This window comes from Microtus pennsylvanicus, chromosome 7 (genome assembly GCF_037038515.1).
Source record: "Microtus pennsylvanicus isolate mMicPen1 chromosome 7, mMicPen1.hap1, whole genome shotgun sequence".
In the NCBI taxonomy this organism is placed as follows: Eukaryota; Metazoa; Chordata; class Mammalia; order Rodentia; family Cricetidae; genus Microtus; species Microtus pennsylvanicus.
In genome coordinates, this window is record NC_134585.1 from 16,832,650 (window position 1) to 16,851,056 (window position 18,407).

At 42.8% G+C, this 18,407-nt stretch overlaps 1 protein-coding gene across 3 annotated transcripts in view; it reads left to right on the plus strand.

Annotated features, from left to right (window-relative positions):
• The window catches only part of Arid5b (AT-rich interaction domain 5B), a 174,827-nt gene that overhangs the window by 22,719 nt on the left and 133,701 nt on the right, over nt 1-18,407 (plus strand). For all 3 annotated transcript variants that reach the window (XM_075980059.1, XM_075980060.1, XM_075980062.1), the window contains one exon: nt 9,887-10,112. In XM_075980059.1, coding sequence (XP_075836174.1) covers nt 9,887-10,112 — 226 coding nt within the window. The remainder of the gene's footprint in view (nt 1-9,886; nt 10,113-18,407) is intronic.

The following is an 18,407-nucleotide window of genomic DNA, read 5'->3' on the forward strand; positions in this document are numbered from 1 at the left end:
AAGGACAAACAAGTTCAGCAAGGGTACAGATGTGACACTAGAAAATGTTTACAGTCCGAACTCTCACTGAAGAAGACAGAATCATGCGACCCAGCACCCGTTTCTGATGCCAAAGAAAGGTTTAGCCTTACATTTCGGGTAATAATAGCAGGGATTCCCAGTGGGGGCACCAACTTAGAGTTGATAGCTTTTTATTTTTGCTTCATAAGGACATTAAGAAATAATAGCTACCAACTATTGCTACTCTCATGCCAGAGAGAATGATATTGACTCAAAGGAAAGATAAGGACTTTAATGGAGAGTGTGTTTGTGTGGTCCCTCCATGTCTGGGTTGTTCATTTCTTCTCTCCATCGGCTTATGTGGACTTCATCAATAGAGCCCCTGAACCCCTGTGCTTCCAGGGATTTCGGTTCCTGGGATTTGGGTTGAGAAGTGTTTAAAGGCAAGTGTGTTTTCTTTTGTCCTTCCTAGGTCTATCCAAGTGGGTGGTGGAAGCATCTGCCCCCATCCTGGCCATTAGCTCTGCCCTTCTGGGACCCTTCAGTGTAGGTTGGTGTCGCTATGTGGTTACCAGCCTAGCTCCTGGGCCAGCCATCCCTGGTGTTTCCTTTATATCCCACACCACAGACTCAGTTTCTGGTGGTTCCTCTGTTACCACTCACCCATTGGGTTATCCTGATTGAAGTAGTCTACTTCTGGCTGGGATCCTGAGAGGTACAAGGATAGTCATTGGAACCAGCAAGTGGAGCACCATGAATCCCTCTGTGCTTCCTTCCTTTTTCTCGCTTTCCCACTGACCAATAAAAATCTTCCTTGTTGCGACCCCTTTACATAGCACGTGAGCATGTGTGCTTAGCCTGTGAGCGTCCCATGAGCAAATCACAAACATGGGTGATTGAAACAACATTTGAACAAAGTGGAGGTGCCTCATGCTATACATTTTGGAGGAGGGCTGTAAATCAGGAGCACCAACAGGGCTAGGCTCTAACGTGGCATACTCTCCTTTACTGGCGCACACCAGAGCACGTCAGAGGTCTGTCTGTCTCTCCAAGCCGAGAACGTTCTAGGAGTCGACACAATCATTTTAGTCGTTCTTAGTTTCCATCTGGATAAAAAATGTATCATTTTCATCTTAAAAAAATGTAAATTTCATCTAATTCTTCAAAAAAGTTCATTTTTGAGAATTTCATACAAGGTATTTCGAACATACTCATCCCTTCCCCAGCCCTTCTCTTAACTGCATTCCCTTCCCTTTCCACCCAACTTCGAGTCTTCTCCGCCTACCCCCATCTAGCCCAGTTTGTATTGCTCAACTAGTTTCTGGAGCGGGGCTTGCTCTGGCATGTAGTCAACCTACCAAGATACCCCATCATTAGAGAAAATGGACTCCCCCCGCCGCTGTGAGATGCCAACCACTCCTTCATTAGTAGTAGATTTCACGTCCACATCCCCACTTCCACGCGGAGATTTTTCTGGGGCTTGCGCTTGTACAGACATTGTGTCTATCGTTATAGAGTGGCTGGCTGTGAGTTCATCCGTGCAGCTGCCTGGCTGTGTCCAGAAACCAGCTTCCTTGATGTTATCTCCCACCTCTGGCCCATAATCTTTCTCTTCTCTCTTCTCTGAGGGTCCCCAGCCTTGGGGGCATGAGTGGTGTGATAAGAATATTCCAATTAAGGCTAAGCACTCTGCCAAGTCTCATTCTCTGCACCCTGACCCACTCCTATGGAACCCATTATTTCAGACTCACCGTTGGCTTACTCGCCGCCATATATGACTGTGTTGTGTGCTCCCGAGTGCTGCCATGTTTTAAGGGCTACAGAGCACATTGCAAAATCTCAGATTTCGCAGTTCATGCAGTTCGTGGCAGATTGAGATGATCACGTCCTGCTCTCGTTCCCTCCCCCTCCCCACAAGCCCTTTGCTGTGACATTCGTGATAGAGCCCTTGGGGCTCAGCTGACGGTAACTCTGCTCCACGGTGGTCTGCTGTTGGATGCCACATGGTAGGAGGGCAGGGGTTCTATCCCCTCCTCTCCCTCGACACAGAATTTGTTAGCAAAGACAGCAAAGACATAGGCTTAGCTGTGTGTATCAAAGATTCATCACAGTTAATGAAACACATCAGGTGTTCAAAATCTCTCTCTCTCTCTCTCTCTCTCTCTCTCTCTCTCTCTCTCTCTCTCATAGAGGTCTACAGATGGTCCCAGGCTATGGCTGTTGTGAGGGGGCCAGGCTCCTGCTATCTGTTTTTCAATTGTGCCATCTAAAGCCATGCTCAGTCTCTCTGTGGACAAGAGCGGAAAGGTTCGTGGTTCACTACTATGTACCACCACTCATGCGTGGGCCGCATGGATGCACCCAACTGTAGGGGAAGGAGAGAGATGGTGTCTCTGTTCTTTGCCTTGCAGGCTCTCACTGGGAAAGAACGCAAGCCTGCCTGGTGAGGAATAGTTAGCCATCGCTGGGACTGGGGTGTGTTCAGGTCTCCTCTGCCAGGCGAGGAAGCTTTTATCACGCGAGTAGAGTCAGCTGTATGGTCAACTCGAGTTGATGCCGATACACAGAAAGCTGGCTGAATTTTGGGGATCCAACTTCAGAATGTAGTCACGGGCCTTAGAGACGAACATTTGACACCCCATGACTTCCTCAGAGAATGAAGCACAGAAAAGGAAAATCTGGACCTAGACCACCGCATCTAAGAATTGTCTCCTCCATTTTCTCCTGGGGCATGGAATGAGGAAGCAAAAAAAAAAAAAAAAAAAAAAAAAAACCCAGGATACAGGAATGCAGAGAGGAGCCTGCAGGTATCAGGCAGCTGTCCTATCCGGGCAGCTGTCCTCCAGGGGTCTGCATCCTATCTGCACGCTCATCACCTTTTTTCCAGACCTCTCTTTTCAAAGATGTCCATGCAGTTAGCAGCCTGGGGGCTCAGAAACAGGGTCTGACTCCAGAACAGAGAACAGGTCCAGCACCAGGCATGCGGGTGACCTAAGCAGCTATATCTCCCGGCAATGCGCGCCAGGTGTGGGCAGCTCTTATCTGTTCCCCCCTCAATTAGGTGGGTCTTGGAGCCACAGGAACAGATGCGTGACAGTGTGGCAGGTGATGTCACAACCATGTAAGGATTGCGCTAAGAGTTTTAGTGCACGGGTAATTTAGGGCAAATACTACAAAATATAAAAATGCTCCAGTTCAATGATATAATACAGAAGGTTTCTTGTTTTGTTTTCCAAGACAAGGTTTCTCTGTGTAACTTTGGAGCCTGTCCTGGAACTCACTCTGTAGACCAGCCTGGCCTCGAACTCACAGAGATCCGCCTGCCCCTGCCTCTCAAGTGCTAGAATTAAAGGCGTGCATCACCGCCGCCCGGCAATACAGAATTCCTTACCATTTGTGTTTTCATTGGGGATCCTTTATAGTAAAAGTGTGGAGAACTTACTTAACGTCTGTTTGTGTGAGCACTAGCTGTGGGTTTTTATTGTATCAAAAGCAAAACAAATTATCAAAGTATAAAATTTATTACAAAATAATAGCATGCTACCCACAGGTGAAAACAGTGGCTGTCACCTGGAATCATATCACCTAACCCTGAGTTGGAATGAATCATCCCTCTGAATGCGGAAGTACGGATGTTTGGATGCAAACACTTTTTCTTAGTGGCCTGAGATTAGGCAGAGCTAACACAATCTGTAAGAGAAAAAGCAAGCCTGTGAAACACACATTTATCTAAGACTTCTTCGGTGAAAGGCTCTGTAACAGTGCAAAGACATTATTTTTTCCAAAGATATTTGGTTGATTGGTTTCTGTGTATCTTTGGAGTCTGTCCTGGAACTCGCTCTACAGACCAGGCTGCCCTAGAACTCACAGAGATTCTCTTGCCCCTGCCTTCCAAGCACTGCAATTAAAGGTGTGTGCCATCACTGTCCAGCTTAATTTTATTATTATTCTTTATTTGTGTGCGCACGCATGTGCACACGCTCACGCATATATGCACACCTATGTACAAATATTTACACATGTGTGGGAAGGTGCCCACAGAGGCCAGCGGAGGTATGGGGTCCCTGGAGCTGGACTTCCAGGTGTTTGCGAGGTGCCTGATGTGGGTGCTGGGACCCAAGCTCAGTACCCTGAAAGAGCATCAAGCCTTCTTTGTAACTGCCAAGCCATCCCTGTCCCTGAGAGAATGTAATTCCAATCAACAAATCTGACAGATGATTTAGATCCAGAAGTTATAAAACCACTCAAAGCTCAAGAGCACAACCACATTTTAAAGATTGTATAAAGGATTTAAATACATATTTAGCCAAATTAAAAAAAACATACCGATACCAAACTAGCACCTGAAAACTAATATTTTGGCATCATTACTCATGATGGGAAATGGAACTGGAAACCGACAAGATGTGAGAAACCGCTGTGCGTGAAGTTAATTAGCAGTGGCAATAACAAGGTGATGGCAAGGGAAGAGTAGCTACCTGTGGAAAAGCAACAGGTAGAGCCATCCCAGAAAACACAGGGGCGGTTGCTCCAACACTAGATAGATGGATGGATGGATAGATAGATAAATAGATAGATAGATAGATAGATAGATAGATAGATAGATAGATAGATAGATAGGAGAAAGATAGATAGATAGATAGATGATAGATAGATAGATAGATAGATAGATAGGAGAAAGATAGATAGATAGATAGATAGACAGACAGACAGACAGACAGATAGATAGATAGGAGAAAGATAGATAGATAGATAGATAGATAGATAGATAGATAGATGATAGATAGATAAGAGAAAGATAGATAGATAGATAGATAGATAGATAGATAGATAAGAGAAAGATAGATAGATAGATAGATAGATAGATAGATAGATGATAGATAGATAGATAGATAAGAGAAAGATAGATAGATAGATAGATAGATAGATAGATAGATAGATAGATAGATAGTAGATAGATAGATAGATAGATAGATAGATAGATAGATAGATAGACAGATAAGAGAACTGAGAAGGTGTGTTTGCACAAAGAAGACCTGGGCATGGAAGAGAATAGCAGTTCTGTTTGTACATTTTCCAAATCGGAACATCCCCGCTGCCCCTCTGCCTGTGAACAGTTGAACCGAACTTTGTGGTCGTCCACCCAGTGGACAGTATTCACCAGAAATTCATGCTGTCTCTTCAAGTAACGACATGGGTGGCTCACAAGGCGTTATATGGCATGGGTCAATGTGTATAACGCTTAATATAGTAGCTACCAGAAGTTGGTGAGATAAATTATAATGAGCACGAAAGAGGAGGGGGCTGTCTAAGATGAGAGTATTTCTCATCTGTTGATGACAATGATGGGGCTGTAAGAGTCTGTGGAGAAGTTTGTGACCATGTAGCATTTTTGTGGCAGTTAGATATGATGTAATATTGTCTCAAAAACTAAAGGTTTAATGAGAACAGTATACAGCCTTGCACTTGGCGTTCATCTCTTTACCATCTAGCTACTTCCTGCTAGCTCTCGTACCTGCTTCTGCAATCAGTCTGTTGTGACACCTGCCTTGTGCTACAGGCTCAGGGAAACCCCTCTACGCTTTTGAAGGAGAGTGAGCGAGAGAGAGAAAAAAAAAAAAGCCAACAACTCATGTGATGGTGGTGATTTTAGATTGGACGCTGTGGATCCCCTGAAGTGGCCAGGGATTCCCAGGGGCTCCTGGACTGTCCGTTGAGAATCTCAGATATAATGCGCGACCCCATATTTTAGTCATTTTCTTTCCCATGTCCGCATGGCCCCTGAGTTTGCGTCAGGACTCTGCTCAAATTGATCCTTTTTCAAAAATTAAATTTATTTAAAGAAGAAACTTTCTATGTTTCCCAAAGCTAGGAAAAAAGGATCAATTTCCAGTAATTAAAATAATCACAAAATAATTAAGCAAGGAATTATGTTACTCCTTGCTTAATTATATGTATATACACACACCACACACACACACACACCCTGGCTTTGAAATTAAACTAGTTTTTAATCAATGCTTATGTGAGTCACAGTAAGATATCATTAGATCCTTCTTCCCCCTTTCATCATTGTTTCAAATGGATTGTGTGTTTGTGTGTGTGTGTGTGTTTCTATGAATCATCTAAATTCATCTCTTCATGTCACAGTTTGGAAGACACACTGGTAGGGAAATAGTCACATGTGACTGACCCCAATAAACTCTTTGTGTCACCTCTGGGAATCCTGGCAATGACTGCGGCAAGGAGCTGGTATCACCCTTTAAAAGAAAATATGTCTCAAAATCATTGACGCCCAGGAAGTAAAGAAGTGGCTCAGTGTTTCCTAGCAACAAATTCCAGGCTGGGGATTTGAACCTAGGCCCCTTGGCTGCAGTCAGCAGAGAGGAAACCTGGGTAACCATCCACACCTGAGGTGAGTCAACAGTAAGTTATGTCACTGACCTCCAGGTCCCTCAGGTACACAAGGGAGAGGGATCCAATCAAGACGTGGCCACTGAACTAGATGGTGTCTGGGTTAGGCAGAACACGCTAGGGGACGACAACTGGATGGAACCCAGCCTAGAGGGGATTTCTCAAGTTGAAAAAGAAAGCGTGTGTTGTTCAGTTTCTGGTGGTTTCTGTTGTTGGTTTTGGTTGACTTGTTCCTTTTTTTTTTTCTATCTCCTTCCTTATTTTGTTGTATAAGAGAAGATTGAAGTCTAGATTTTTGTGTGTAAATTTTCCTACGTTTGTAATGTGTGCAGGGACCAGCCATGGCACTGAGTTGGCTGTTCTGTGGCTTCTGGCCCAGATCGTCTCCTCTGACTTAAGAGAGTTCATGCTTAAATGAACTGGTTTTGTGTAAGTGGTCGGAATGAAATCCCAATTACAGAAAGAGTTGAAAACAATGATGAAGGGGGAGAGGACATAGTGGCTGTCTTAACGCGTCCTACATAAATATTGATTAAACGCTGGGTTAATTGAAAAGTCAGGGTCCATTAACAGAATAACGACATGTATTTCTTTGTGATCCTTTTGTGTTGTATTAGAGTAAACCAGGGATATTTATTCAGTACTAATTCTCAGTTTGCCGAGAGCTCGTGTAATCATGGCTTGAGCTTACTGGGATTCTTTTCATAGGCACACAGACTTGCCCGAGGACGGGCACTGTGAGAAAGTTAGTCAGCACTGACTCAGAATAATGAGTATGACCATGTGACAGGCGCCATTGTGAGCCCAAAGTAAGCTTTCCTGACACAGTTTCCATGTCCATGTGGGCTGCTTTGTTTCCAAGGGTTGTATGCTGTTTCCCGTTCTTATCAGATTTCCTTCAAAATCCTGGCATTTAACAATGGGGAAGAGACGGTGTCTCTCTAAATCCACACAAAGCCCATGGCTGTGTTCACAATTAATCCCAACTTGGGTTTTTGATTTATATGTTTGGTGAATTCCTCTCTCTCTCTCTCTCTCTCTCTCTCTCTCTCTCTCTCTCTCTCTCTCTCTCTCTCTCTCTCTCTGTGTGTGTGTGTGTGTGTGTGTGTGTGTGTGTGTGTGTGTAAGAGAGAGAGGGGGAGGAGGGAGAGAAAGTTGAGGTCAAATCTATAGAGACGATCTTGAAAGACAAGTTTATTCATTAATGACATCATAAGGATTGTATTTTCTCTTGGTTAATAAACTATTTGTTCGGCGGGTGCTGTAAGGCAGCCAGGGCTAGTCATGTCATTTCTCGGAAAAGATCTGAAGCAACTGGTAATTGAAACGATAATCGTTTGATCACAGGGCTATTTGAGAATAACACTCATCTCCAAACTTGTCTATTCTAGGAAGCCTTATTTGGTCAAAACGTTGCCAAATTCCATCTGTGCTAATGTGGAGGCTAATATACTGTGCTACTTAATTATTTTCCAGAATATTCTAAATGCTGTGGCTGGTGTACATACTCCCTCTCCCCATACCAGAAGCTGTTCTTATATGCTTTGAAACAATACCTAGCCTGGATTTTTTTATTCTAGTATTTCATAATCATCGTGTAATAGTTATAAAATGCAGGATGAGGAGAGATCTATTTCAGGAAGTTGGTGTGGTGATTGTGGGTGAAGTCAGCCCTGCAAATGGCATTTTGTCATGTGTCCCCTAGTTTATGAAGTTTTGAGGTATTTTCTCGAGAAGAAGGTTAAAACACAATTTCCACTTTGTCTGCCTTTACTGGAAGTTCATATTTGATCAAGATAAGAGAGAGGATCCCATTACCCAGTCCTGTTTTCCATTCTTGAGAGAGCCCTTATGACTGCTCTCTGTAAGAAATTTCTTTTTCTCAGAAGCAATCCTGAACCGGACAAGGAAAAGCAAAATTTACCTCTTACCTTAAACCATTTAAAATAACAAAACTGAGTGCTCTTTACTGTGTAAACATCATCTTTAATAAAAACCTTTTTGTTTGCGTTGGAGCGGTGTGTGTGTGTGTGTGTGTGTGTGTGTGTGTGTGTGTGTGTGTGTGTTAGGGTGTGTGTGTGTTAGGGTGTGTGTGTGTGTGTGTGTGTGTGTGTGTGTGTTAGGGTGTGTGTAGGGGGTAGGGAGTAGGTTGTGATGTGTGTAAGTGTATGTGTAAAAGTGGTGTGTATGATATGTGTGTGTGTAATGTCTGTGTGGTAGGGTGTGTTTGTGTGTGTGTGGTGTGTGTGGAGTATGTCTGGTGTGTATGCGCTATGTGGTATGTATGGGTGGTGAGAGTGTGTGTTTGTACGTGTGTAGGCAGGGTAGGGAAGAGAGAGTCATATTTAAGAGCAAAATTAGCCAAGTTCCGTTGTGAATTTCTTTTTGTCTAATAGCTTAGAGACGTCTTCCTGTTGGTGTTTTGTCAGAACTATTTTGAAAATTTCTGTAAGCTTTAGGGGTTTTTCACGGCTAAGCCTTCTTCAGAAAGGTTCAGTCAAAAAAAAAAGTCAGTTCAAGTTAAAATGTCAAATGCTTCAAATAAGTTCATTAGAGCCCGGGAGAGGAGATCCATAAGCCTTTTCCAGAGAATCTCTGGGCCAGGGGGGGCCTCTTTGTTCTTCATAGAGATATCTACTAAATATCTTGCTGGGTTAATTCTGAGGCAGAAAACTTGTTTCCTGGAAGCAATTAGAGATGCTTAAAATTCAAATTTATGATCCTTGGGAGGAACTGAAGCTTCAACGACTTTTCTTAGATTCAAAGGCTTTCTCACCGCCCTCCTGCCCCCTCCCAGCCATATGTATTAAAAGAGAAAAAAAAGTCCAGTCATTTCTCAGCTTGCAAAGTTTTGCAGAAACACGAGAATGTGTCGGTTGCTTTCAGTGGGAAGCACATAACATTTATGAAGTATTTCTTTGGGGATTACGTCACAGTTTTATTTAATTTTTAGGACAAAAGTTAAATTCAATATTTGTGTATAAGCCAAGGGAAAATGTACCATAAACATAGGAATTTGGGGGTGAGTCAGAGTTCCAAGAATTCTAGATTTACTTAGGCCATTTATATGGAGACTAACCATTAGTCATCCAGTCTCCCATTTTACATTCGCTATTAATTGTGTCTAAAAATTAGCTTTCACTCAAAGAGTTAGATAGGCAGATGGGCTCTGTGGCTGGCGTTTAAAATGCCTCTTACAATCACTGCCTTATTTTTGTAGACCTCCTAGCTCATAGCGAACATGTCATATCAATTATTCTTTAAATAAAGAGGCCTGGAAAGCCAGTGAGTGAGCTGAACTGAGCTTATGGGACGCTTCTCATCCTAACCGTTACACATTGTCTGCTTGTTCAAGGTTAGACCACTTGCTGAAGGTGAGATCGTCCCTGTGGCTTCCAGGTGGGCTTTGCTGAGAATGGATCACTTCCCTCAAACCCAGAGTAACATTTTCTGCTCATCCCACTTCTTGTAGGATGAGGTCATCGCCGTCTCCGAAAAGGTGATTGTAAAATTAGAAGACCTGGTCAAATGGGCGCATTCTGATTTCTCCAAGTGGAGGTGTGGACTCCGAGCCACACCGGTAAAAACAGAGGCATTTGGAAGAAATGGACAGAAGGAGGCTCTGCTCAGGTACAGGCAGTCAACCCTCAACAGTGGACTCAACTTCAAAGACGTTCTCAAGGAGAAGGCTGATCTTGGTAAGTATGCCTCCCGCTTCTAAATTCAATGTGTGGGAAAGTGCAATGAGCTACGCTCATGCTGTAGATTGTTCTAGAAACCTTATTATCGGTATATTTGCATAAAATGATGTAAGAATTATATATGTGAGAACTATGTAGTATGTAAGAATTAGATAGCGTAATTATATCTTCTGGGGCTGGAAAGATGGCTCAGTGTTGGTTAAGAACCCTACTGTTCTTAGACTATGGCAGCTCCGTTCCCAGCACCTATGTTGAGCAGCTCACACGCCCCTGAAATTTCAGCTTTAGGGGGAATCGGATGCCTCTGGCCTCTGAAGGTACCTGCACGCATGTGCACACGTCATACACATGTGCACATGTCATACACTTGTGCACTGCACACTCACACACACACACACACACGGTTAGAAATAATAAAAGTGAATCTTTAAAAATATTATAGATTGTGTATAAATTGGATAATAGGGCCTAGAGAGATGGTTCAGATAGGAAAAAAAATGCTTGCCTTATAAACGTGAGGACCTGAGTTCGATCCCCAGGACCTATTTTACAAAGCCAGACACAATGGTGCTTGTGTGTGATCCCAGCCCTGGGGAATCAGAGGCAGGAGGATCCCTGTGGCCACCCTGCCTAACCACATAGATGAATTCCAGGCCAAGGAATGACCCTGTCTAAAAAAAAAAAAAAAAAAAAAAAAAGAAAAAGAAAGAAAGAAAGAAAGAAAGAAAAAAGAAAAGCCAAGATGGATGGCTTCTGAGGCACACAATACAGGACACTGTCTTCTGTCCTCCACAGGCAGACACATGCACACACAAGCACAGTGAAACACAATGGGTACCTATATAACCTGTATATGCACACAAAGAAATATATCTTATAAAATTACATATTGTGTAACATTACAGTATATAATTTTTATTAGAACTTATATGTAGGCATATTATAAATGTACATAAAATTGATTTCCTCTAATGGGGTCCAAAGCTATGAACTGGGAAATGCCTGGGCAGGAAGGGATGAATGCGGCCTGTGGTATTACATTGTATTATAAGGTGTCCTTTATGTAGAGCCTCGTACTGGGTGACATAGCACGTGGTCTCAGATAACGTTATATCTGAGACTTAATTAGGGCTAATATTGAGTTATCGAAGATGTTAGATATTTGCTGTAAGTGGATAGTATGACATCTAGGAATAGCAAGTCAGAATTTCAAGTATGAAGCGGCATGAGGCAAAATGATGATTCACTTAGTGTGGGGCAATAGAAGGAGCTAGAAAGTGCTGGGGTAGGTGTCCTGGAGCCTTTCCTCCAGCGGCGAGGTGTTCCACCCCTCTTCCTCCTCTTCACAAAGGAGAGTTTGGACTTTAGAAAAATTCTTTCTCCAGCTTTGGAGTGTGCTGGCCATATCTGGCCATCAGCTCTGCCCCTGGGTTGCATGGCCTTAGGTAAATAGGTTAAAAGTAGAACCTTCTGTCCTCCTGTATGGAAAACAGGGACATGAAGGCCTCACATGGTGAAGGAATTCTCCTGCCTCAGCAATCACTCTTTCCATGGCTATGAGGCGTTGTCCACTTTTTGTCTTGACTCTTTTGCACCTCCAGTGGCCGTCACTGCCCTGCGCTTCTAGTGTTACTCAAGACCAAAGCTACTGACCTCTCTTTTAGGCGAGTTATTTCCTCTTTACACAAAGAGGAACTTCACTTTTAACATACTGAGGCGTCTTTTTCTTTCATTCTAGCACAATGCTGATTTTTCAGGGCCCTGGTTTATGCCTTAGTGTGACAACTTCCTGTTTTTATGGGTTTTTTGGTTTTTTTGTTTTCTGTTTTTTTTTTTTAAAAAAAACCTAGACCTTAACTTTTACAAGAAACCTTGATGATTTCTTTTAACTGACATAGAGAGACTGACTCGCACCAGGGAACTGACTCCCTGCCATGTGATTCTGGTTTGCGGTAAGCAACGCTGTTTAAGCAATAGCATGAAGACCATCCTGTAGTTTAATATCAACTGTTCCCCTGGCAGCTTTTTGAGAGATGCCGGGTGGCAACAGTTTAGACACACAGCCAAATGGTCATGCGTGCAATTAGAGAGACATGATTAAGCAAGTGTTCTTTCTTCTGAGCCACGGAGTTCGTAAAATCATCTTCACATCTTTGCTGCTAACAGCCCCAGTTTTTTTTTTTTTTTATCAACACCGCCTGACTACTTTTCATGACGTGGGAGAATGCTGGCTAATAATGAACCTGCTGGGTTGGTTACCATCTGAACGTGTGGTCACAATTCTTTCTCCATTGTCTTGTTTCTTTGCCTTAACATCAAACCCTTTCTTTGTTTGGCTCTTTTTTTTCTTTCTCTGAGTTATGGAATATAGTGTTACTAATAAAACATTAAACAGGAAACCCATGGGGCACAAAAGGCTACGTAGATGGTTAAGCTTGATGTCACACATGTAAATACGAGTATTTATAGGACAGTTGTTTTGTGTTTCAAAGGGAGAGTTTATTAATGAGCACAAAACTAAGCCCAATTTCTTTTTTTAATCTTTAGTTTTAGTTTATTTCCTTAAAATTCATTTTATATTCCATCCACAGTTCTCCTCTCCTCCCCACCCGTCCTCCTGCCTCCCCATCCCTCCCCCAGCCCACCTCTCATCCACTCCTCCCAAAGGATAAAGGGCTTCCATGGGAAGTCAACAAAGTCTGGCACAAAGCCCAATTTCTTAACTCTGTCTGAAGAAAGTTTGAGAATCTTGGAATCTAAAGACGACAAAAACAACGAAAGTAGTCCGTGTCATCCCCTTCACCAGCCCCTCAAATCTCAGCCGGTTTCAGGAAAAAAAAAATGAGTTTGTCTAACTATTCAAAGCACTTGCTGGTGGTTGGGTCTTGAAAATGTAGACTAGTAACTTTGGAACTCAATTGCATTTTATACTTTCCAAAGAGAACCTGGTTAATGGGTGTCTGGCTGCCCTAGAATCATTTGGACTCCTAGATGATTTAGTGTGTGTGTGTGTGTGTGAGTGAGAGAGAGAGAGAGAGAGAGAGAGAGAGAGAGAGAGAGAGAGAGAGAGAGATTTGGGGGACTCATGTATGAGATTATTGTTTGGGAAGAGAAGCTTCAACAGGAAGCTTGACTGACAGACCCTTGGGGGACAAGAAAGACCGCATACCTTTTATTTTTTGTAAGTGTAAAGTACCCCTTTAAGGACAGGATTTAGGGCCTTGAAATTCTACTGGGCTGGTATGAACTGTGGGGAATTCGAGACAAATAGCTTTCGTAATTGGAATGCACGCTGTGTTGTAATAATGTGCAAAGAGAAACACAAACTTTCCTTAATGTAACGAGTTTCCATTATCTCTCAGATCTGAAATTTGTGAGTCCTGTGAGTCCCACATTGTTGGGATTTCAACTGGGTACTTTTAGACCAGGAACGCAGGGGGTGTTGTTGGCCATACACAAGGCCTGAACTGGTGACTTTCTCCTCAGCCTCTTCCTTTCTCTTCCTGTCACATCAAAAGCTTTGCTGGCCTTTCTTTCTACCTCATTGTTCTCTCTCTCTCTCTCTCTCTCTCTCTCTCTCTCTCTCTCTCTCTCTCTCTCTCTCTCTCTCTCTCTCTGGCTCTGTGTGTGTGTGTCTGTCTGTCTGTTTCTGTGTCCATCTGTCTCTCTCTTTCTGCCACTCCAAAACCACCTCCCACAGCACACTGAGTGGACGCTTTCAGCTAGGCCTTCCTTCTGTAGAGCTTCCTCATTGTTCTCTTCAAAGACAGATGAACTTTGAGATTGTTCAAGGACCCTTCCCCCACTCCTAGCCCGGAAGTGAGCAAAGAATGGGAAACTCACCGTTTTGGGGATACAGTCAAGTTCTCAGTGTGCTATGTTTTGAAAAGCTCAGTTCCCCTAACCTGTTAAAAACGTCAATAATAACGAAAGAATTAGGTTGACTCTTAAAGACAGATTTTCACAATATAAAACGCAGTAAAACGAAAGTGCTTCTCTTGCTCAGGGTGAGCAAGGTCCCTCCCATTCCAGTTTGTGTCATTTCCTGTCTCTCTGTGAATAGTAAAAGAACAAAATAAAACAACACAAACGTGTGTCTGGCAACAAATTAAAGCTGTACACAGAAAAAAAACTGCCTGCTGGCTCCCAATGGCTGTTCTGACTGTGGTCAACACCCTGTGTTTTTTTTTTTCTTCTTCTTCTTTAAATTACCTCTCCCCTTGAGGGTGTTTCTGTTTGTTTTTTAAAACCTTCCAGAGTTTTCATTTAAGACTCTAAATGAGTGCTGGCAACAGCTACAGATGTGGATAGTGAAAAAGCTAATCATTAAAACAATAAACACTTCTGAGATATGATACAGCACATTTATCGCGCCCCTCCCCTACTTTATCCCTCGAAAAAAAAGTTCCACATGAAACCCACACCAATTGGGGCTTTCCTGGGGTGGGGGTGACTCTTTCAGCCCATTTCATACTGAGCTGCTTTTTTTTTAAGTCAAGAAAAATAGCCGTGTAAAAACAGAAGGGTTAAGGAATGTGTTATTCATAAGCATAACGAACACAAAAACCTGTTCTTCCAGAAGAATCAGACTGATTAAATCATTCACTACACAAGCCTCTAGTTATTTATTTTTGTCTTTAGAATTACAGTCCTTAGCTTTGTAATAAAGTGGACCTGATACCCATATTTGGTATGGTAGTTAGGAGTAGTCAAATGAAGAATTATTTCATTTTACAAAAATTTTAGCAACTTAGAAGTATAAATACTATCAGTTAAACATAGCAAACTTGCATTTTTTTATTCCTTGGGCTATAGTTTGAAAAAAAAATCAAATTATTTTATATAACACTGTTTCTCACAGAGTTCCTTTAAGTGAGGTATGAAAGCCGCAGTGTAAGCTTTATTGGCCTATAAATATGTCATTATAGTTGGACTACATTTATATGCTTGGGATTGTTGTTTAAGCCAAGAAAATATGTCTCTACAGGTTGATTTTTTATTGAAATCCTTTGAGGCATACAGCAAAATGTGTTTTAGGCCAAGTTTATTAAAACAGCGTTTTCTTTCTTTTCCCCCACTTTTTCAACAGACTCAGTGTCAATTACCATACCGCTCACTGCGGATGGGCGGTTATGAATGGTCTCATCTCTAAGCACGTCTTTAGAAGAAAAATATTAAAGAGAGAGGAGGCTGAACAAATTCAGGAGAAAGAGAGAGCGCATGCGTGTTTGTGTGTGTGCATGCATGCGTGCATGTGTGTGTGTGCGTGTGTCTGTGTGTGTGTGTGCATGCATGTGTGTGTGTGCATGTGTGTCTGTGTGTCTGTGTGTGTGTGTGTGCAAGATCTGCCTGAATTTAATGTTGGTGAACATTAATGTTGGTTCTACATCCTATCAGAGAGTGGCCTCCTCTTTCCCTACTCCAACAGTGGCTTTCTCTGCTCTTTGGATAGTAAGTAGATGGTACAGTGGATGGACCATGAGAAGGATGTTGCTTCTACCCATAGATTCCTTTTCTTTGCTTTTTTAATTTATTTACCTTTATTTACGTACATTGGTGTGAAGGTATCACATCCCCTGGAACTGGAGTTACAGACAGTTGTGAGCTGCCTTGTGGGTGCTAGGAATCGAACCTGGGTCCTCTGGAAAAACAGCTAGGCCTTTTAATCACTGAGTCTACCCGCCAGCCCCCTGATAAGTTTGTTTGTTTGTTTTGGTTTTTTGAGACAGGGTTTCTCTGTAGCTTTGGAGCCTGTTTTGAAACTAGCTCTCATAGACCAAGCTGGCCTCTAACTCTCAGAGATCCACCTGCCTCTGCCTCCCGAGTGCTGGGATTAAAGGCATTCGCCACCACCATCTGACTCAGTTGAAAGTTTTTATTATTTTATGTGTCTGCATCTGTGCATCGTATGTGTGCTTTGTGTCCAAGAAGGTGGTGAGCCTCTCTGTGGGTGCTGGGAATCGAACCCGGTTCTTTCACAACAACAAGTGCCCCTTTAACCACTGGCCAACTTTCCAGCCCTCTACCCATAGATTTCTTGCTCTCTGGAGAACCCTTGAAGTCACTACATGCTCATACCTTTGGGTTCTTTGTTTTTAAAATGAGTGATAATATACACCCTGCTTTAATATGTTGAATTTTGGAGGAGACCAACTGAAGATGGATCAACTAGTAGGGACCTTCGGAGTGTTTGTGATATTGAAGTCTAAGTTATTTTCGTTATAGTAGCATAATCAAGGGGAAGTTGTGTGTGACAGGAGCTGTGTGATACATGCTAGTGCCATTGTTTGTTCCTGGTGTCCCTAATCACAGTTTCTCTAGACTTTGGGGCAGGGTTTCTCACCCAATAGAAGACTCACTGAAGTCTTTCTTTGTATATGTGTATGTGTGTATATATAATATATAATCTTTTATATAAATATATATAATATAATGTTCCTGCCTATCTTTTAATCTAGCCACAAGTCTATCAATGTAATTACTACCTATGGTTAATAAATGTGTTATTTACATGTTTAAACTGATAATATTACGCAGTAATATGTAATGCATAATTGAGATGTGTTAAACATGTATGCTTTTATATTGCAAACTACCCAACTTCTTTTCTCCTGAAAACTCTATTAGAACAAGCTGAGCCATACGTGGCCAGCAATAGAAGGAGCCCTTCAAGTTCTTTGTGAAAAAACTAGAGTTGTTGCTGAGAAATTCTTGCTTTTTCCTTTTTATTAAGAATTTTTTAATACAATCTTTTCCTGTTTTACATAGCTATCCCCATTCCCACTCCTTCCCCTCCTCCTTCCCCAGCCTTCCCTTACCCCACCCCACCCCTCCACTCCTCAGAAAGGGTAAGGCTTTCCGTGGGGAGTCAACAAAGTCTGACACTTCAAGGCAAGACCAAGGCCCTCCCCCTTACATCTAAACAGCAAGCATCCCTCCAAAGAGAATGTGCTCCTAGACGTCAGTTCAAGCACTAGGGACAAATCCTGGTCCCACTGCGAGGGGCACCACAACTGCCCGAGCCTCACAACTGTCCCCCACATTCAGTGGGCCTAGTTTGGACCCATGCAGTTCCCCCCACTCTCAGTCCAGAGTCAGTGAGCTCTCACTAGCTCAGGTCAGCTGTTTCTGCGGGTATCACCAATTTGGTCTTGACCCCTGTGCTCATATTCTCACTCCTCCCTCTCTTGGGCTGGTCTCCAGTACCTCAGCCCAGGGCTTCACTGTAGATCTCTGCATCTGCTCCCATCTGTTGCTGGTTGAAGGTTCTATGATGACAATTAAGGTAGTCATCAGTCTGATTACAGGGGAAGGCCAGTTCAGGCATCCTCTCCACTGTTGCTTACAGTCTTAGCTGGGGTCATCCTTGTGGATTCCTAAGAACTGCCCTAGTGTTCTATTTCTCGATGGTCCTTTAATGGCTCCCTCAATCAAGATATCTCTTTCCTTTCTCTCCCTCACTGTCCTTCCGCCTTCTTGAGCATCCAGTTCCCTCATGTTCTCCTCCTCCCTCCCTTTCTTCCCTCCCCCTCCCCTTCCACCCGCCCTTTTAACCCCCACTCCCAATTTTCTCAGGAGATCTTGTCTATTTCCCCTTCCCAGAGGGATTCATGTATGTCTCTCATAGGGTTCTCCTTGTTACCTAACTATAGGACTATAGGCTGGTTATTCTTTGAATCACAACTAATATCCACTTATGAGTGAGTACATACCATGTTTGTCTATCTGATCCTGGGTTACCTAACTCAGGATGATTTTTTTTCTAGTTTTATCCATTTGCATGCAAATGTCAAGAAGTCATTTTTTTTGTTTTTGTTTGTTTGTTTTGTTTTTACCTCTGAGTAGCACTCTATTGTGTAAATGTACCACATTTCCTTCATCCATTCTTCAGTAGAAGGCATCTAGGTTGTGTCCAGGTTCTGGCTATTACGAATAATGCTGCTATGGACACGGAAATTCTTAAGGCCTGGTACCATGAATGGCTGTTTGGAGTCACCTCTGAGTGTGGAGTGAGCATTATGTGGTTTCCTGGAGTATCCAAGGCAAAGACTTGTTGCTCTTTGCTACAGGGAAAGAGCATGGAGGTTTTCCATTAGAAACACATTGTAATCGTGAACTAATCAACTCACTAGGATGGGAGACTTCTCATAAAGAAAACTCCCCCTCCCTTCCCGTCCCCATCCATCCTTTCTTCTTCCCTCTCTTCATGTAGTCAGGGGCCTTCTGAAAATGCACTTCTGGAATGAAAATGCTTGCTGAATGTTCTATATTCCCAGTTGCTAGGCTGAACCG